Genomic DNA, 21,956 nt, shown 5'->3' with positions numbered 1-21,956 from the left:
GAAAACCGAACATGTCGGAGGAGGGAGAATTTCCTACTGTCATTAAAAATGATTTCAAACTTTAAGTCTATGAAATCTAACAAAAGGGAAGGAAGAAAGGTCAATTGTCATATTTTGTCATGGAAATCCAAAGATTTCATGGCGTATCAGAACTGAGCAGCAGGGGGAGATGCTACACCACAGTTTGACTTTGTTGTTATCGCACACTTTGTCTCTGAATTGCTGCTCCTGCACAAGGGCCTGAGGAACATACTGTGTACTTATCATGCCAATTCTGTCTCTGTGTTTGTTTACTCCAACAAATATGTGGACATAAGAAGATAATAGGACTGACATCAAATTCATGATACCAGGAAATGAGTTGCATTTAGTCCTGTTAAGGTAAAGAGTAGCTTTTTTGCGTTTTGTGCCAGAATGTTTTGAAGTTAGTAATTATACTTGCTGTATTTCACGATGTTTGAAGTCATGTTTAGAACAAAGTACAGATTCTGAAGCCTCTCTGAAGACATGTACTGTTGAGCCAGTTGTTGTACATGAAGAAAAGGTGAGTAATGTACAACTACTCTACTACAAGTAGTGGACTAGTTCATTTGTTATCTTTGTTTACCCAGACAAAATCACATGTGGAAGCACATATCCAATAATTCTGTCTCTTTGTTAAAGTAAAACAGCAACATGTACATTTTAAATTAGGAGCTTTTTACTTTTATGTTTCAGATTTTTACCTTTACATTAACAGGTTGTAACTCCAGCCAAATAGCAGCAAATGGACAGTTTGGATGAGAAAAACTTCACTGTCTCACAAACTGCTATGCTTGCATTGTGCTCTAAAGGTCAAAGGTCGTGATTGGGATTGTGATCCTGCAACACGATGTTACTGAGAAACTGAAGTCATTTTTCTCAGTTATTTTTGTTAAAGCTGTTGGTGCTGCACTGCTCATTTAAACTAAAATCAACAAACATCAAGAGTTAAACTCCTTCTGTTAAATTCCATCCCACTGTGTAGAATTCATATGTTGACTTGTAATATTGCTAAAACCCTGGCTCTTCTGCCTTCCCCTCAGGGATAAGGAGGATTTATTTATCGAACTTAATAAGAGATCAAAGTGCTCACCGGGTTTCACCTACTGATCCTATTTTATACAAAAGCTAGTGTTGTTAAAGCTCTGTCCACACAGAGTAAATTAATGCAACTGAACAGATGATGGCGTGTTCTCTGGGCTCCCAGGAACAGAACTGAGCTGTCTCTGTGCCAGTGTAGCGTTGTTTCATCTTATTTGTGCAAATAAATAAATAAATACATAAAAAAGCCACATGCATCTGTGTCTTAGGCTAAGAGTGTTGAGGTCTTTGGTGTTTGTGCTGGATGGATCATGGATCACTTCAATGAATAGAGCACCATCTTATCAATCAGTAATAGTTAAACTGTTGTGCTTCTGTAAAACTGACCTCTCTCCTTCACATTGGACAGCTTTTTTCCCACTTGACAAGAAAATTTTGCACTTCCATCTAAATTTAGAATTTTCATATATACAGTAGACTTCAGAATTAATATCTTACATTGTATAGATTGCAGTACCCATTATGTGTGCCTGTGTTTAGAAGGATATGCAGTAGGTATTTGTTTATGTGTTATGATGTACACTTAGCAATAGAAAAATTAATATATGTTGTTAGCCCTGTGGTAGGCTGGCGACCTGCCCAGGGTGTCCCCTGCCTTCGCCCGAGAGATGGCTGGGATAGGCTCCAGCCCCCCCGTGACCCTGCAAAGGATTCAGCGGTGTATAGATAATGGATGGATATATGTTGTTTAAAATTATTATCCTGCAAAAGAAAGATTTACTGTAATTGTTTTTGCATGTAAAGCTGAAAAGAAACAAAGGTGACATATTACTTATAACTGGTTTACTTTGGTTCAATTAAAAAAAAATCTATTACGTGCTGACCACTTTGCTTTTAATTAGACAACCTATTACAAGACAGACTTTAAGCCGACATAATTGCATAGAGTTCATTTGGAAAATTGCCATCAACAGGTTTGACACAACAATGCAGCACATTAGTGGGCCAATACAGGCAGCTATGGCAGCTGCTTGTCTTTTATACCGGGTTGTTGATGTTGGCAGTCACCTAAAGTGGGATTATGAGCGTTAATAATGTGGTTTAACAGCTCTTTCTTCTCTCTGTGTCACTTTTCCAGGCCACTCCTGTTTTCTTCCCTGATCTACTGTATATGACCGCCTCCTTCTCCTTTTTGCCTTTCTTTTTTCCCACTGAGTGTGATCTATAAAACGCTCACTGGGAGCAGAGCTGATAAGGGCTGAGTGTCTGTGCAGCTGTGACCCCACGGTGCAGTGCAAAGTGACATGTCATGACTCACTTTTAGACCTTTGAACTGAACCTCTAGTTCAGACAATTGAGCAGAGGGTAGGTTCCTAGGCCTGTTGCATAAACGCTCACCTGGGGTCCAGTCTCCAGGTGTGGTGAAGGTGCAGCCAGCTGTGCACTCTGTCTGGCCGTACGCCTCGTACACCTGCAGACAGACACAGACGGTGTTGAGAACAGGGGTGTGTGGTTGTACATTGTTTGTTCTTATCTTTATGAGCACTTTGTCTGATTCCTGCTCCCTAAAGGGGCTGTCTGATGGTTCAGACTGTGTGTTATTAGCTGTTCAACATGCCCTCGCTAACTTCCCCTCGACAATTGACACACATCCTTTCATTTCTGGGAAAAATACAAGTGAACCCCATGACATCCACCCTTTGAATTAATTTGAATCATTATGTTGTTTTGCAAACCACTTCATATTGCAGTAGTTATTGTGAAATGCCTGGAAACGACAATAAAGTGCTGCACACATAACCGGCTGACAATCCATCATGACTACTGACTACTGGGGCAAACACATTCAATTTAAATCACATGCTATTACGTAATAACAAGGGCTGAGGGGAAGTGGAACTGGTAATGAAACACATCCATGGTTTTAGGGTTAAAACTTTTCATTTAAATAAATGTTAGTTAAGCAACTATCTATCCCTGAACAAGTTAACACAATGATGATTGAGCCTAAGGCCAACTGAAAATACTGCAATATCTATATATTTGCAGTTTTACCCTTACTCTAGTTTAGGTAAATTATTGCTTGACTTAATTAACACGAGAATCGTTTGTTTTGCTGCCCCCAGAATTCTGCACTGTTAAACCCTATTTGTTGTAGCCACCAGTAACTACAGGTGTCACTAAAACGACCAGACTGAAACCTTTGTGATTGCCTTTTTAAGTTGATATGACAGACTTGTAACATACAGTTACTTATTAAGACATCCAGCATTTACGAAGCACCACTGTCATTTATTTGGACTCATGTTTGTTTCCACCCGATGAAGGTAAGCCCTTGATTCACTTCCTTTGAGCTCTGTTTTTGGTCTCTACCATCTCCTGAGAAACATATCTTATAACATGTTTATATTACCCATATTTAAAGAGCTTTTTTGTTGAAAACAGCTGCCTGCAGCGACTGAAAACGACACTATGAGAGTGGTTAGAGTGAACCAAAACCTAAAGACAAACAATGAGCTGAAACTAAACTATACTGTACTACTGTAACTCTTTGTTATGCTGTGGGGAGCGGTAGATTCAGGTGATTTTTGACATCGTTGGATTAATTGATAGCTGTTTTAAGCTTAAAACTAGGTTTAGGTCCAGGACAGAGTAAGGGTTTGGTCTTATACATGTAGTTGATAGTTAAGGTTAGGACCTAGAGAATTTATTATATCAATGAGTTCCTCACAAGAATAGAAGTACAAACATGTTTGTGTGTGTGTGTGTGTGTGTGTGTGGGTGTGTGTGTCTCACCTGACATCCCAGAGCTGCTCTGAGGAATCCCAGGACAGTGGGCGAGGTAGGAGCGGCTCCTGTTATAATCATCCTCAACCTTCCTCCCAGGCTGGCCTGTTCAGATACAAAACACATTATTAATACAGAGGGGTCTTTATTTGCTAAAATAATATTAATAACAACAAAAACAATCCAGAAATGTACTGCTGTTTATAGTGGATTTCACAGAAAGGGTTTTAAAAGCCTCTAGCGATGTGGACCAACATGAATGCACCATTTTCTGCCAAAGGTTGAACTGTTTTAGTTATTTTACACGAGAGTATTTGCTCTTCTCGCTAATTTGAAATGGATGGGAGCTGGTTGGAAAATGTGATGCCACATATTTCTGAGCACCAGAATTTAGCAACATTTCAATGCGAATCTGATGGCAGTTGGTGGGTTGTTTGGTCGCTATCAGTGAAAACTAAACAAACCACAGACACACGATGAAGCAGTCAGCTGAGTTTTCCAGTAACTCTTAATAAATACTACCTAAAGATGTTCTTAACTTTGATGTGGCTTTTTCAGTCATTTACATTACTGTTACAGAGGAATACTATGTTTTCAGGGGCTTTAGTTTACATGGTCACAAAGAGATCAATTGGAAGATCACCATGAATCTCAAATGGTTAAAGGTAGCTTGTTTATTTTGGAATTTAAAGGATGAGTGAAAATTAGATCATAATGTGGCTCAAACAGTTTTTGTAATTTTTTTGCTTTTGTAATCACTTTGAGGAGCTTTGGTGCATTATAATCCTTTTCTGTCTCCATTTGTCTCTTCACTTACTGTAAACTGCAATGAACAGTCTTCATGCAGGGTGCTTCTGCACATGAAATTTGACCCTTTCACAGTAAAATTGTGAAAGGGTCAAAATTGTGACTCAGTGAAATTAGCAGTGGTGGTATTCAGCTGGCACATGTAGCTCAGGGAGGGGAAACGCTGTTTACCTGAATCTTACTGAAGAAGATTTTGTCCCAGATGCTGTCACTGCGAATGATCCCACTGCTGACTTCAGCACCTTTTCTCTTTGCGGCGAAGTTGAGCAGCCAGCGTTTCAACGGGCTGTTAGCCTGGCTGAAGATCTGCAGAGGACACAAAGACAAAAATTGGGGACTGCCCTTTCTCGTTCCAGCTGTTATGAACATGTACATTTAGCTATGTAAACTGCCCTGAGGCAATTATCAGGAAGCAGGAAACACCATCTTAAGTGCAATCAACAGAACTAAAAATTCTCCTCTCACATTATTCTCTGAAACAACTCTCTTATAATCAGAGGCTTTTATTGCACAAGATGCATTTCCGAGGAAAACCAGACTTGAAATGCATTAATCATAGTTGCTAACTAAACACTTCATTCTATCCCCAGACCGCAGCCACAGCACATGACTCATAAAGGCAGAGGAAAACTATTTCATTTGATTTTCAAACCACAAATCCCTGTCAGAGCAGGCGACAGTTTCCCAAATGGTCCATTTTCACAGCTAATTTTTTTTCAGATGAACTAAACAAACTAAATTGCTTCATCGCAAGCAGAACAAACAATTAACAGTGTCTTTAAAAGCCTCTCACCTTGTCATACATGCGGTTGAGCAGTCGAGGCACCACAGGGAAAATGGTCGGCCGCAAGGCCTTCATGTCATCTGGGAGGAGACGGATATCGCCCTGATAGAACCCGATACGTCCTCCATGGCAGTAAACCACAGACTAGAGGGACAGAGACACAAATAGTGAGCCTAACGCTATTAGCTCATCTGGTAACATTCACAGGCAAAATCCCAGCACTGACAGGGGTTAAATCAGCTGAGTTTTTAGATGAAACTCTTTATTCATGCAGCCATTTTCAAAACAACAGTTGCATAGAGGGAGAGAATAGAGACCCTTTTTATTTATAAAGTTCTGCATTTAATCTGGTGGATGCTGAGTGCTGAGTGGAACTAGAAGTACCACATTCTGTGTGATACACTGAACAAGCGATGCATCACAAATAGATAAATCACCGACAATCTGACAAGCACTTGTTGGGCATTCATGTGAAACACCAGTTCAATCAGTCAATGAGTCACGCTGGTCGTAAAAGGTTTCGGGTTGTATTCCCTTGACCAAAAAGAGGAATCCTACTTGTTTCCATATGATTATTCTCTAAAAATACTCCATTAATGTTGTCTTTGTCAATCATGTGAATGGTTCTCGGTAACAGAGAAGAACTAAAAGTAATTCTCCATCATAAGTTTAAGTCCTTCATTCAAAACCCTACTTAAATAAAAGTGAACAACACTCAGAAAAAGTAAAACTATTACTTATTCAGAAAAAATACCCCCGTGACTAGTTTACTGTATATGACATTATAATATTCTTGTATGAAAGCATATGCAGAGTTTTGTGGTTGCAGGTGGTCATGGTGGAGCAAGGTATAACTACTTTTTTTTTTTTTTTACAGTTGGGTGGTTCAGTACAGTGGTTCCTAACCAGGGGTCAGGTCACCTGTGGTTCACAAGGGGTCATGAAATGACTAATGTGAGGGGAAAGAAGAAAAAGTCAAGTTCTACCGCACTAATTTGTAATCATTTTTGGTGCCCTGTCTTTAATAGTTTTTTAAATGTAAATTCTAAATCTGAACTAATAACTCTAGCTGTCAGATAAATAGTGGAGTAAAAAGTATGTTTTCCACTGAAATGGAGTGAATTAAAAGAAGAAAGTAGCATAAAATGCAGCTACAATTTGTACTTTGTTGCTGCATTTTACTGTACTTAAGTAAATCCACCACTGATTTCTATGTCTGATATTATCTTTTCAACAGCTACCTAAATATTCAAGGCACATGTGTGGCGGATAACTTTGCTTTTTGCTGATTATTATGCAACAAGGAACTCTACTGTATAAGTTGAGGCATGACTTCTGTGTGATGCCAGAGCTCACAGAGGATTAACTCACATTAGCAGCAGAAGAAGTGACACATTTATCTGTAATCATCCACTAAACATACTTCTGACTGCCCGTACTCCTTCCAGCGGAGGGTCTGGGTGGTGCTGCTGATTATATCTTAATGATCTTGACTCAAATCAACAATCAGAAAGCGAAGACAAATTTTACTGCAACTTGGAGACTCAAACCGACAAGCGCAAGCAGAAGAATGACTGTACATTCACTTGACCCATGTGTCCCCCCAACGCACACACAATCATTTGCAGATTGTGACACTTCCACAAACTGAATGTGACCCAAGTATTAAGTCAGCACACATCCTTTTGTTGTCGAGTGGCTGTGAAAACATGCACCATGTGACCCTCTTCCTGTTTCTGAAGCCATTTGAGGACACAGCCAAGCACCAGGTCCGCCCTCTGTTTTCTCTCTGATCGAGACCTCACCGGTGTAAGACGTGGAGTGGTGTGTTTGTGTGTGACTCTTAAACGTGACTCTATTGTGCAATCTGATGCGCTGCTTTTTGAGGAAGCTAGGTGGTTTCCTGTGTCTGAGTCTCATGCCGGCAACAACGTTGCAGCAGGCAGACAAACCAGGCTGGTTCAGCCTGATGCAACCCAGTTGGCTACGTGATACTCACATGCAACAAGACACCCACACATACAGTATGTATATATTCTCAGTGATCCACTTAATGAAATAATGCTACCAGAGTACAAAAGGTTCAACAGGATTTAGAGTCATTGAATGAGACAAAAATGCAGCCTCAGCGTCTTTCAGTTGTTTAATGTTTGATGTCTCATTTTATGATTGATCCTGAATCGGTGATGAAAAGCAGTCTAAGCACGCAGAACCTTTGATTGAAAGGGTTTGGCTTCCCACTAAAAACAACCTCCACTTGCACTGACTGAGTTCTGGGGGGTAACTGTTCTGTTTGCTGTCAACAATTGGTCAAGACTTGGCATGGAAACTGCTGGCGTGACACTAAAACCCCTCAGTGGATGAAAAACTGAAGCTTAAGAGCTACCAGCATGTGAAGATTTACTTCAGGCCGAAACATTTCCGTTTATACAATCAGTTCTGTTTGTGAGAGACTAAATCCTGAACACCAAGGAACAAACTTTCTCCTTGAAATGGAAAATTCAGCGTTTTTGAAAAACGTAATCTTTGTTTGTTCTCAGCGGGGTTGAGTAAAGTATCAGCCACTCCAGGCTGACCAAATTACTAATGTATCTGGGTATCACAATAAGATAAGATAAAAAAAACAAACAAAAAAAAAAAAACCAAACAGGAAAAGCCAGAATGGGTGTCCTGCAGGGTTGTAACCAGTAACCAGCAGCACTGATGTTTCCCGTGTGCTCTGTGATTGGGTGTTGTTGCTGAGGTGCTATTATCTGATGCCACCTTCACTGTTTGTGTCTTTGTTTGATGATGATGTCACTACTCAGAGGAATAACTGACAGAAAGGTGGGGAAAATCCTCAAATGAAGAGACATTTTGCAGTCTTTTAGTTTTTAGGTTTAGCTTGGGAATGCAGTGGTGATTGTTGTGGCCTTGGAGGAGAAATTCAGTCATTCAGTGTGTTTTTATGCAAGTAGTCACCTGATGCCACGTAAAAGGCAACCCAGGTTTCTATAATTGGGATGAGGGGTTAAGACAGACTTGATTACAGCTATATTTCTTGAGGAGAAACTTCTTCTTGACCATGCCGACTGCTTTCTTATTGTTTTTTTAGGGGGGCATGTGCATGACAAAGACTTCACAAAGGAAGAAACCATCCCTTTGGCAGCAGCGTTGTGCAGTGAATGGATTTACTTTGCTTCCTGACTAAAACTGAAACTGAAAAAATCAAGCTCTTTTCCACAGTGGAACAGTGGCCTCTTTGTAAAATTCAGATGCTGTAAGGATAAACAGTGCATGTGCCTATGAGTCCCTGTGTTCCAACAAAAACTGAACAGCGTGAATACACTTAAATGTTTAGTGACCAGCTGTAGGTCAGCCCAGGCTTTTACAGGACATGGGTCGTAAATGCATCCTCTGATTTCCTGCCTGAACATGATTTCTCTCAATAATGTGGTGTCTTATGTGCAACATTGAAAGTTCTCACACATGTGTGTGTACATGTGCATGTGTGTGTGTGTTTTAGTATGCCGGGAAATGATGCAACGTGCATACCAGTGGCTTTAAAGGTATGGCATTCATCCTCAGAGCTGGAAAGCAAAACTAAAGACCTAGAGAGGAAAAGTGCAAACAGTCACTCCCGCCCTCCCACTCTCCTTCCCACACAGAAAATAATCCCAAATTAACGCCCACCTTCAAAATCATGCTGTACACATCCTTCCTCTGCACCCACCACTCTCCTAACATCTTGAAACTCAGAACTATCGCATTCCTGTGGTCTGATAACTCAGTTCAGCCCATTTACCTCAATGAGTCTCTCAAACATGTGAGCCAGTGGCAGGAAGGAAATGAGGCAATCATCTTGGTTGGGGAAAATGACTTTCTGCAGGAGACAGAAGGCGGGAAACAATCAGACCACTTCATGGAAAATAGACATGGCACAGAAAAACAGAAACACAGTAAAATTAGACTGATGAATCACTGGACTGGACGATCTCGGAGGGATTGCTTTGAAAGATTTCCAGGGTAAAAGGCAAAAGAAGAGCAGGTCACTCACGTCTGTCACTTTGAGGAAGCCTGAGAAATCTGCCACCACATTCCCATGGGTCAGCATGACTCCCTTTGGGTTCCCTGTGTAAGCAGACAGAAAACACACACACACACACACACACACACACAAACACAGCTCAGCATCACAGAAGAGAAACGCAGCTCACCTTCCCAAGGATCATACAGCCATCCAATGGGAGGACTAGGGAATATGACATGGAATGATTTGTATTTATATTCTACTTTTGTGTTTAGCGCACAATCAGGTGTGACACTCAAAGCCGAGACGTCTGGCTACTGACGGGTGGAACATGGGGGGACCAAGATATACAACATAATGTAATTCAACAGATTGCTAAAGTGAGTTTTCCAGAGACAAAATGCTTCACCTAATTTAATTCTTTTCTCATTTGCCTTAGCAGCCTGTATATCTATTGATTCTGGCGACTCAAATTCTAATTTAATACCATAATTGAATTAAAATTTGGGAATGTTTGTCTCTTGTTTTTCAAGTTATTTTGCCTCCAATTACCAGATTGTGTTTTGACCATTGTTTCAATTGGAAAATTAGAAATCTATTCTGTCACAATTTAAAACAGCTCTAAAAAAAAGGAACAAACCCTCACTCATAGTCTTTCTTGTGTGTGTGAATTCCTGCAACAGACTAAAATTAGCATTTTTGTTCTCAGTTACTGTAATGACATTGCTCAGGCCTGTCTACACACAATAGTCAATATGAAGCAATGCCTGTAAAAGAAAGGGTTCCTCTTTCCATGTCATCTGACTCCCACAGCTATGAGCAATGTTTTAAGTTCAGAGCTGAAGGGATGTTGCAACAAAGACGGAGGGAATTCTCGAGAAATGAAAAGTGATTTGTGGAAATTTAACCTCTGCTTGCATGGCCGCATGCCTCTCTCAATGCCAGCAGGTGGCAGCGTTTCAAGAGGATTCTGAATAGCTGGTTGCAACTGGCCCCACACGTAAACTGACACCAGTGCGTCCTCACATGACCTTGCCTTTGCACACTTGCCTATTGGTTGCAGAGGCTGAAGAAGCAGCGGGGCCTGCATGAATGTGCCGCCCTTAGGCACTTCAGGACATGCAAGACTAATTATCCCCTGCTATTATGTCACTCTGTTGCTGTGAAGAAACAGGATTCATTTACAGTAAATGCTCCCCTCTCTCCCTCTCTCAAAAAAAGAATCTGATCCATTTTTAGTTCCAAAAATCATCCTAATCCCAGCAACTACAGAGCTTCCCTGTTGCAGATATGAACTTTAACGTGGAAAGGACAATTTCAGACTGATGTTTGAAGTATTAAAGAAATTTCCAGTGAACCTCTGTTTCAGAATAGACCACAACCTTAAGGAAACTAAAAAAAGCTTTCATTTATTTATGAGCATTCACAGAACAGCACAGTATTCAGTTCGGGAATGATCATTTTTTAAAAGTATTTATTGAGTAAATAATGTTAAATATGTGACATTTCCAACAGTGAACCACGTGGTTTTAGCATTATTTTATTTAACTGCTCATCAACAGCCCCCATCATCGCCATGAGAGGGTGGTCATGGGAGATCCCAGCTTGAACTGGCAAAGCTCAATAGTGTTAGTGACATGCTGTGTGCACTCGGTCAAACAGCTAGAAAGCAAAGGTGGTGTACAACCCACGATTTCATCTGTGAATAACTTGAAAAGCATCCCAGCTTGAACCTCAACAGTATACAAAAAAAAAAAAGCTTGTAGGACATGTGACCGAGAACTGTTATAGCACTGCTTTGACCTGGAAAGGAATTTTGTTGAAAATGTTATGACTGGAACAGGTGTGTCATCAGCAGGTTCTCCTGTCCAACCTGTTGGCTGAAAATGCACATAGCAATCATTGTCCTGTCACAATGAAGCTGTCACCTGGATGGTTTTAAGTGCTAGATCATTTAAAAAATCTGTTTTTATTTGTGTTTTAAACTCGTTCAGTTAAGATTGACCAGTTAACAAGTCTGACCTTTGCAGCTGCTTTATATGCAGTCACAAAATCTTCAGTGAACTTATCCCATTTGTAGTGCAGTCGGTAATAAGGTGAAAATATTGCCTGGACTGATGTCAGTGAGGAAAACCTTGTTAAAGGTGTGGTTGTCTGCTAATTCTATTGGGCCATACTCATGTTCCTTAGTTTGCATGGTGCACTGCAGAAGATATTTTGCATGGATGCACACAGATCCTGTTCTTAATAGGAGTCATAACAGTCTTCTGTTATTTCTTATGAAAGATGAACATGTGTGATAAATTCTGCTGTAGACAGCTATTCAGAACTTGATTGGAACTTTAACAGGAATTAAGAGATAATCATGCATCACCCACGTTTCCTGAATGACTTATGTCTGAACACAAAAATGAATGTTATTCACACAGTCGGCACAGTTATTACCTGTGGTTCCGCTGGTGAAACACACAATGGAAAGGTCGTCTGGTTCCGGTGGCTGTGGAGAGATAATGGTACCAGTCAGAGCATGAGACTGACATGTAACTTATTATAAAATGGACTTCTTCTGTATGAGGAGCAGCTTTTAACATCCCTGCCATCGTACCAACGGTGCCATGTGCAGCTCAGGTGCAAGTTGCCAAAAAGCTGTCACCCCGACTGTTTAAAGTAATTCTCTTCTCTGTTTTCAACAGAGAGTAAATACTAACGTAGCTAGCTAATACCTAATAGCCATGGGGTGGGGCTGAATTGTCAATATTCAGTGTTTTATCAGTCAACACCAGCAAAATGTGAGAGAATTCAAACCATGTGTACCATCACCGACACTTGTTTTTATATTAGACAGAACTGAACATCAGGTTATTACATTAAATGTATACTAGGGAGGATTGCTTGCTTGGACTTGCTTTGAGCTAAATGCTAATGTCAGCATGCTAACATGCTAACAATGGCACCGCTAGCACACTGATGTTTAGAAGCCATGATGTTTACCATGTTCACCATCGTAATTTAGCTTGCTTGTATGCTGACATTTCATGATAAGCATTGTATTTCATGAAAGTCCGTGCAAAATTTCTCGGTGAACCATCTAATAGCTCGAGACATTCCAGCCGTAGCGTTAGCATTGCTAAACACAGTGCATCTTTCCTAATGTATAGTGCATTTGAGTTTTGAATAGCACTCACTATAGGGTTTCTGTAGTGCTCTCTGCCCAGAGCCTGTAAGAAAAAAGAACATGAAAATTACCCTAGCTAGTGGACTTTACAATCACATATGCATATATGACATTCAAATGATATTAATAGACATAGCTCCAGTGTTATGTAGCCTGACTCCTTGAATAGCGAGTGTCTTCTGAGTCCTGTCAGTATGCTTTCTAAACAGTATAAAGCCATGTTGTCCAGAGCGTGTGTGATTCATCATCATGTGGTTGCCGCAGGCCAAACATTTGGGGTTCTACGTTGATGGAATGCAAACACAGAACTGTCACACTCCTTGCATTTGGGAACACTTTGTTGCTGTATTTGTGATTGTAGGTCAGTGTTTAAGAAGCCACATGATAACCCGGCTGAGCTGGGCGTGGACCACACCGGCACAGTTCAGATATTTCCATGAAGGTTGGTCCTCACAGAAACATGACAGTTGTGCGAACATGTGACTGTCAGCTACTTTCCTGTGATTGTCTTGGCTTTCCGCAACTCACTGGAATTTCATCATTGTGCTATAAAACGCTTGTTTATTCCATTTATGCATGTAGAATGTTTTCCCCCTTTGCTTGCTCTTTGTCTTTTTGATGGATTCAGAGAGAAAAGAAGAAAAGAAATCTGCATCTATCTTAAATTAGCCATTGCAACAGACACAGCTGTGATTGGCTGGGCCACTTTCATGTGTCTGTTTGTTGTGATTGTGCTCATGAGGCATTAACAGTTACAGGAATGAAAAGAGTAGTAAAATTACTGTAAATGCCCACTCACAGACATGGAGGCGTGACAGTGAATTGCATTGCACTTTGTGTTGTCTGTGCGCACATGCACAGACACACACACACACACACACACACACACACACAAACACACACACACACACACACACACACACACAGATTCAAACACACACAGAGCCTGTGCAGCCATGGAGAAGTAGATAAAGATCTTGCCTAACATGCCTGACAAACATCTTGTTTTTTGATCGTGTGTATGATCGTGTTTGTTTTGACTGGCTTTTCGTTTAATTCAAGTTAAGTTCAGCTGAGACTCTTGAGATTCCACGGAAAAAAGCATTTTTATGCAAATTGTGCTTGCCAGCTTTGAAAAAACAAGTCTGTATGTCAGCCAAAGCAACGTATTTGAGCCACAGCCAGGCAGTAGAGCCGCAGTCTATCAGAAGGTCAGCGGTTCGATCCCTGGCCTCGGCAGCCTATATGTCGAAGTATCCTTGGAGAAGGTGCTGAACCCCAAATGTCTGGGCTAATCACAGTCACCAGTCAGAAATTGGTTATGACATCTTCTGTGTTAGATGTTTGTAGGACCACCACACAGTGGATGTAAAAATGCTGTGCAGTTTGTTTCCCATTTTTCACATCATACCTCGACTTCCTGCATGGCCTGCACGTGGACGCCGCAGCCCTTGCCGTGCTCCACGAGGGCGACGTCAAAAGCATCCATCAGGATGATTCTCCGCAGGCCCGGCGTCTCCTTCCGCTCCACGTTATCCAGAAGCACCTGAGCTTTGTCCACTTTGTCACAGATGACGGTGGAGATGTCAGCTGGAATGACACGAGCACACGCACCCTTGTGTGAATATCAGCAGAATAAGAAACAAAAAGGAACAAAACAAAACAAATTGAGATTCGATCAAATTTCTAGTTTGGTAAAGGTGTCGAGAAAGATTTTATACCTCCAAAGCATCTAAATAATCTAGTTAATCACTTCTTGTGGATTTACTTTGGGGCAGCAGTCAAAATCTTGAATAACATACTGAGCACAGTTCAGACATTCATTATTTTTTGACTCTGCGCATCATTCACAGGTTTTTTTTCGGCTAAGAACCGCTGGTCAAATGTCTGTGGGGCTGTGGTCACTTCAGTTCAGTACCAGAGGCCTATAAAAGACTGCTTCGAAGGCTACTTGCTCCGCACATAACATCATGGCTGTCGCTGTGGCTTTTTTTTAGTCTTTAAATAAGTTTTTGTCCAGGAAGTAACACACGATACATCACGGCTGAGCTGACAGCAATGCTATCAGACACCAGTGAGGGGCGCTCCACTGCTAAAAGCTGCTGTTTGAGTCACAACACTGACCAGACTGTACCTGCAGCGAGGAAGAGCTAATAAATAAAGCTATGGATTAATTGATTCTTGCTTCAGTGAGGAGAGAATCGTTTGTTGTGTTGTGTAACACCAGTTGGCATTTGTTTGTGTGTGATGTGTGTGTTCTTACCAGTGTTAATGATGAACCGTATAGCATCTGGGCCCAGTGTGTCATAAAGGGGGACCACCACCATGGAGTAGGTGTAGCAAGCTAGTTCGGAGATGATCCACTAAAATCACACATAAGGTCAAAGGTCAAACATAATTTTCACGGATATTCAGATTACATATTCAGACCATGTTTACTCCTACTGATGTCAGTTCTCCATGTGTTGTTGCTAACAGAAGTGTGTACAATTTTTGAGTGTGCGTGTGTTCATGCTGCATGAATGAAACCATCTATAAAATGGTTTACATTCAGCTCGCCTGAGCCAGCGGGCGTGAGACAGTGAAGCAGAGCGACAGCGTGAAAAGTTAAGAGGCAGTAAACGAGACAGAGCGAGAGTCACCTCTGGCCTGTTCTGGGAAAACACTCCGATGAACTGGTTTGGGTTGGGCTGGCAGCCCTGGTGCAGAAGGCCTGAACCCAGATGTTCAGCCCGGGCGGTCACCTGTGGAAGTGGGACAGCAGCTGATTGGACCAGGTGGAACAAAACCAAACAAAAGCTCCGCCAAGAATAGACTACGTTTCCTCATTTCTCTTGCTTTCCAGTTTCTTGGGAAACAGCTACAATAGGAAGCAGGAATGCTCCTTACTGTTCATGTGGCTGAGCGGGTTTGGTGCGATTCGGCTAAATAAATGCTTTTGGTTATAACTTGGAAAAAAAGGGAAATCCATATTTGTGCATGTTTATTTTCTGCCATGATTCAGCTATGAAACACAATAACAATCTATGGTCATCTGCTCAAGCCAATTTTGGAAACATCCGCAGCTTTCATCCGTGGAGAAATACATACATACCTTCTATTTTGTAAATCGTTGAATTGCCAAAATCTCATTTCTCAAGTTACCGTGATTGTGAAAGACATCAGAGAAAACAGGATTTATGTTGCTGTGTGTAGACAGCAAACGAAGTTGCATAACAACCTTTAAAATCACGTCTTGCACATCGTTTTAGAACCTGGACACACATGGCTTTCTGGGAATTACAGTGTAATGAATGAACAAAAAAACCTTCCACCCACCCATTCTCTCGTAAAATAACATGATGACACTGCTAAATGTTGAAGGTTGTGTAATGCGCTTCTCAAACAGCCTCGGGCACTGCTTTATCACCGATTTCTACATCACTTGCCTAGATAAAAGCCCCTCCAACCGCCACCACCCCTTCAACCTCTACAATGGCTTTCCAAAACATGTCAGCTTATCTTCCGTGTTCAGGGATGTGTTGGAACCTGAAACTGCTTCATGGGAGCTTGGAGGTTTCCTGTAGGAGCTGACGGAGATGCTCTTCAATGCATTCATGAAACTTGCTTATGTTTTATAAGGACACAACTGATTGATCTTGTGTTTAAAGCTGATGCGATTAATTGGTTAATCGACTGACAGAATCAGCAACTATGATAATTCATAAATCATTCGATCTTTTTTTTTTGCCCTTTCAAGCAAAAACTGTAAACAGTCCTTAGATCCAGCCTATCATTTGTGAGTATTTGCTTCTTTTCTTTGTTTTATTTGAGAGTAAACTGAATTAAACTAAATAATGAATCAATTATTCAGGAAAAATAACCAATAGACTAACTGATAATGAAGAGAATCCTTAGTTGCAGCCCTCCGTATATTCTATTATATTATTATCGCACACATCTCTGTGGTGTTTTTGCACCACATAGAAGCAACGATTCATGACAATACCGTGAATCCAGTGTAGCAGGACAGTGATCTGACAACCCGCCATTCAACCACACAGGTTTTCACCTCTCAGTGAGTTTTTGAATCTAACTTAAAGGCTGTTCCTGGCTTCTGGCCATCAGCGCCTCATCCAGTCGTTCATCTGGATCTTCATCCCCAAGCGATTCAGCCTCTCCTCTTCTCTCCCTCTCTCCGTACTTTGTATGTAATCCAGGCTCTCTCTCTACCTCTGTGTGTTTGTTTGTTCCTCCTATCTGTATGAATGCTGCTGTCCTTTGCTGTGTTTGCGTGGCCTGTCCTCTGTCCAGGTCTCAATGGTGGAGAGGAGGCGGTGTGGCTCAGACCCGACTTCGGGGGCGACACCTGAAGCTGCTCAGTTCCCTTGAGGTGAATGGTAATTTGTGATATTGGCCTATATAAACCCAGCAACATTTCTTTAGGCTGGTTGTTATCTACTATTTATAGCAATGACGGTGCAAGACTTGGTTGCTAGGCAGATGTGGAGCCACAAAGCTTCTGTACACACATTACAAAATACATCAGCATGTTGACTCTCTTAAATGGACTGCATGGACAGATTATAACTCACCTAAAAGCTGACAATGAGTGATATCATGTTTTATACAGTGTGGGAAATGCCATTAGTGTATTTACAGAAAATGCTGTATTTGAACATTTCTGCCATGCCAAAGATATATGATAATGCCTGCAAAAATAAGAAATATTGTGAACAAACGATTTGTGAAAACAACCTAAATTCAGCTTTATAACCATTCTAGAAGCATTTGCTAACATTTGTCTGTGGCGTCTCTGTTTACAGCTCACACTTCTTCTTCTCAGACTGCACCTGTCGGTGCTACAAGGATGAGACCCCCCTGAATGGCACTGACCTCTTTGTAGGACATCCATTTGTAAGGCTGGTTGGGGAGCCGTGAGCCTAAGCAAGGTCCATCACCTGTTGAACACACAAAACATCATAAACCTATTAGATGAAAACATTTCTCAGGTGGACAAAGCATTGAAATATATGAGAAAACACAGTTAGAAACATTCGTTAAGGTGGCGAGAAGCTTCATTCAGCTTTTTTTATTTCAAACTCATTGATCGCTTTTTTATATAAATATATGAAAACCCGCAGAAAGCTCATAACACAGTGGCTTGACTCATGCTCATGGAATGTCCTCTTGTTTCAGTGACTTGTCATTTGCCCTCAAATTTTGAATGACGCTGGTGTAACTATTCTAAACACGTTATGAGCTACAATAAACTACAATAACTGAGTCACCTCTGAAGATGCAGGTGTGCTTGTGTGCTGTTATATAGGAATATCTCTGTATTGTGAGTCAGTCACTTAGTCAAACTCCCTGCGAGCCCTGACACTGTTACTGTTGGCAACGATGGCCATTACCTTGGCAACCAGAGGACTCATCTTACCTCCAGCAGTAGGGACATGATTGGATGGTTCATGGTCAGACCATAGCATTGTGTCAGTGTGTGCTATTACTAGCCTGTAGGGTTGCTCACATGTGTCTAATATTGTCTCCAAGAATCGCAGCCTGTTTGTGTGTGTGTGTGCCTGTGTGTGTATGTGTGTGTGTGCCTGTGTGTCTGTACTGTGCACATCTAGCTTCTGAAAACTCGAGTGTGGTCACAGAAGAGGCTTGATCATGTATTTGTGTAAATGTACGCTCAGTAAATCCTGTCTAACTTTAGACTGTTGATATTTTTACATTCTATGCATTTATATTCTACAGATTAGTTTTATATTTTCTGCAGAGTATATGTCTATGTCCTCTAGATGTATACTCTTTCATCAGTGTTTCTGTTGTTGTAACATGATACTGGGGTTTTAGGGAAATCTACTAATATCCAGTAAAATGTGAGCACAACAAAATAAACAGTGACAATATTTAGCAGCTATTTCAGTTTTATTAATGGAATGCAAGGTTTTGATCATCTGTGGCAAAGACTCATGGGAGTTGTAGTTGTTTTTTTCATTAATGTTCCATAAGGACAACTAATCAATGTTTTATCTTGTTTCAAATAATGAGAGGCAGATTTTTTTTTACTTCAATATGCGTAAAAATATACTATTGTCAATGTGCTGCTGCCGCTGTATTGGTCAGAAACTCCTGTAAAAGCTTTTTAATCTCAGTCAGGCACATTCCTGGTTTAATTTATACAGTGTGCTGTGTTAGTCCACTTTTATCAACTCACTGCAGATTTCAGTGATTTTGGCAGAAATGAGTGAGATTTAGTGAGAAAATGTATCAGAAAGTAGAAAAGTATGATTTTTATTTTCTGTTTTTATTTTCTTGATTGTTTCCCTCATTATAACCTGTTATAGTCTGTTTTTACTTCATCACATCTCCTCTTAGTGGTTTTAGTATCTTATTCTCTCATTATTTTTATCTTTATTTTCCTTTTAGTACCCCACCTTACACTTCTGGTTTTCCTTATAGCGACTTTATTATTTAATGTATTGTTTATGAATAATATATGTAATTAATGTTTGTACATGGTACGATGATTTTAGAAAGAGTGATGCACGTCCTCATGCTTTCATATTCTCTCTGAGCGTTTACTGACAGGTGCTCTTCAATCAGTTATACATTGTAACTTTGCTGATCTTTGGTCACTCTCTTCCCATTTAACCCATTTGATTTTTAGTCACACATCTACTATCTAGCATTCACTATCTTGGCCAGAACAAGAAGCAATTAACAGCATTGATTAGATAAAAGTATATGCTGTCGTGTAGATATAATATATTAAACCTATAATATGGACAGAAACCTCACATCACAACATCTGTCTGTGTGCACAGTCAGTGTGTGAGTGAACACACAGCTGCAGTGTTTTTGTTAGCTTATCTTCCCACCTCACGTCACACCCACCAGATATGTGGAGGCCTCTCTGAAAGACCTCATACATGGTCTTGGCGTCGTCATGGTAATGAGTCAGCAGCTTGGAGCTGTCACCCATCATGGACCTGCGACCTCCACCTTCATGCTGACGCGAAGAGAGAGAGAGACAAAGAAAAAGTGTAACACTGTTAATAATTTTCACAACCTTCTCTCTAAACTATGGGGGTGTTGGTATCAAAATTGAAAATAAAATTTGCACAAACAAACAAACAAAATGAGGTCTAATACTTCTCCATCATAAAGGCGGTGCTGAATAGACAGCAAAGCCTGAGGGAGGGTGAGAAGAAAATTGTTTTCCTTGTTCTCAAAATGATAATCCATCTCTTTTGTTGCAGATGCATATAAAAATATCTGAGCGGCTCAGTTGAGCTGAGCTTCCCTTTGTTCCCCGGTGTGAACATCGCTGATGCATTCTGGGTGAGTTCGTTCTTAGCAGGAAGAAGAACGGTTGAAGCAAAACCCTTTTTGCAAATGAGTCAATTGGGTTGAAAAGATTTTGGAATCTGGCATGCTGTGAAACCCATGAGTGTGTTTGTGTGTCTTTGCATGCATGTGTTTGCTTGTCAGGTACACAGGTGACTGTAGTATCAGAACTTCAAACAGCTTCTCAGGTTACCAGAAAAAAGAACCTAAGCCACAAAAAGCTTTTGAAAGGAGTTTCATTCTGACTGTGAATGCTGCCAGCCTCACCTGCCGGTGCGAGGGTACAGACCTGTGGTGTGCTTGTGTGAAAAACAGAGTGTGTTTGCTTTTGTTGGGTTGGTGGTTAAGGTAAACCAGGCTGAATGTGAAGGGCCTGTGAGCATTAAATGAAGTCAAAACAAACTTTTGGGCACACAGAGCTAAGTTTAATAATGACTAACAGCCTGTATTAACAGTTTTATTGATTATCTAACTTCAATGTAAATATTTGTGATGCTTTAAGGGAAAGAAGATGCAAAAACACGAACATATTATCATTAATGAGTTAAGATTATAGATTAATGGTAAAAAAAAACAAAAAAACAAAACAAGGTAATGTATGTATGTATTAACACTGCTGGCCCAGCATGAATCACAGTATAAATCAAAGTATAAAAATGATATGTGTTTTTTTCTGGAAAATATGCAGAGGTGATCACAGTAGTGTCGGCAGGTCTTCCTCTCAGGCTGCTGTCAAGCTCCACCGTTCAGATGACTGGGACAGTGCATAGTAGCCTGGCAGGTAAAACCCAGGGGGAAAAAAACACAAAAGTACTGCACCCTGCTTATGAAGCTTATTACTGTGAGAGCATGATAACAACTGAAGGTGACCTAAATGAGTGTGTCAGCATTTTTTAGCAACTCTGACTTCTCTCATCTGGCAGGGGAGCATCGTTTGGGGCAGAAAAGTGTGGGGGGGCAAAAACAGGACTTTGAAAAAGTGAGGTGCATTATCCACTTGTGTGTGTCTGCAAATGAGTGTGTGTTTATTTCTGTTGCTTGTTTGCTGAATCATTGCAGCATTTATGATCCTAACCCTATGAATGTAGTTGTGTGTGGGTGTGCTCCATCTTACCGGCACCTCCTCGGACTGGTGCAGCAGGCTGCAAGGGGGCTTGATGGGACGGGGTCTGGTGGCCAACCAGTACGCCAGCACGGCAGTAAGAGCGCCGATGCCCACCAGTGTGGAGGTCGGCAAGGAGCGAAAGAACTGGCCAAGCTCGTCCATCTCCGGTATCCTCAGGCCGCTCATCATCTCCTGGGCCTGCATCTTCTCCATCAGGGTGGAACTCAGCTCTGCAGAACAGAGGATTACATTTTTTAATATGGGTACATGTAATAATAAAATTTATTTTAGGAAGGAAAACATCAGGAAAACATCTTTTAATTCAGAACATGTATTTGCTCAGAAGGGGTTTAAAACAAATTATTGGTGGATTATTGATTCTGTCATGTCATCTGATGTATTAAGTTCTGTCTTGTCTTGTCTCCTTCCACTATATAAATAAATAAACAAAAAAGAATCAGTTTAAAATCAATATTTGGTCGAATATTGGTGGTTTCCAGTCATGGCCCTCCTAATCAGTGCCTTGTTAAGCTAAACGAGTTGTGCAAGGGGAGGTATTTTAAAACCAGCTTCGAGGTTTTTGAACCAGTGCTGCTGAATTTTAGAACAAATCTGAAAATACCTGACACTGTACTAAATGTACTAAGTTCCGCAAGCTGATGACATATAAACCTACAAAATGCATCTTTGTCTTGGCGGTAGATGTGTAGTTTTTCTGACCTGCATATTTTTGTAGTGCAGGAAGAAACTCGTGGAAGACGTAAAGTCGTCACACTGTATTTTCTAAGCTGGTTGTATTTATGTCAGTGGGCATGTCCAGGTGCAAAAACACAACTATCACACATAGATGCACAACAATAGACCCTCCTACGAATTTCTCCGGGTCGTGTTG

At 40.8% G+C, this 21,956-nt stretch overlaps 1 protein-coding gene across 2 annotated transcripts in view; it reads right to left on the bottom strand.

The window, feature by feature from the left end:
* acsl6 (acyl-CoA synthetase long chain family member 6) overlaps positions 1-21,956 on the bottom strand; it is a 38,588-nt gene that overhangs the window by 4,791 nt on the left and 11,841 nt on the right. For both annotated transcript variants that reach the window (XM_041951670.1, XM_041951671.1), the window contains exons 2-15: positions 21,074-21,294; positions 19,507-19,621; positions 17,500-17,564; positions 15,267-15,368; positions 14,888-14,987; positions 14,036-14,214; positions 12,635-12,667; positions 11,895-11,946; positions 9,477-9,550; positions 9,225-9,302; positions 5,450-5,584; positions 4,828-4,962; positions 3,859-3,954; positions 2,461-2,533 (exon numbers count right to left, since the gene is read on the bottom strand). In XM_041951670.1, the coding sequence (XP_041807604.1) occupies positions 2,461-2,533; positions 3,859-3,954; positions 4,828-4,962; positions 5,450-5,584; positions 9,225-9,302; positions 9,477-9,550; positions 11,895-11,946; positions 12,635-12,667; positions 14,036-14,214; positions 14,888-14,987; positions 15,267-15,368; positions 17,500-17,564; positions 19,507-19,621; positions 21,074-21,294 (1,458 nt within the window). The remainder of the gene's footprint in view (positions 1-2,460; positions 2,534-3,858; positions 3,955-4,827; positions 4,963-5,449; positions 5,585-9,224; positions 9,303-9,476; positions 9,551-11,894; positions 11,947-12,634; positions 12,668-14,035; positions 14,215-14,887; positions 14,988-15,266; positions 15,369-17,499; positions 17,565-19,506; positions 19,622-21,073; positions 21,295-21,956) is intronic.

Source organism: Chelmon rostratus, chromosome 14, assembly GCF_017976325.1.
Source record: "Chelmon rostratus isolate fCheRos1 chromosome 14, fCheRos1.pri, whole genome shotgun sequence".
Lineage (NCBI taxonomy): Eukaryota > Metazoa > Chordata > Actinopteri > Chaetodontiformes > Chaetodontidae > Chelmon > Chelmon rostratus.
The sequence above is the reverse complement of the archived record's forward strand: the minus strand, read 5'-3'. Positions and strand labels throughout refer to the sequence as shown.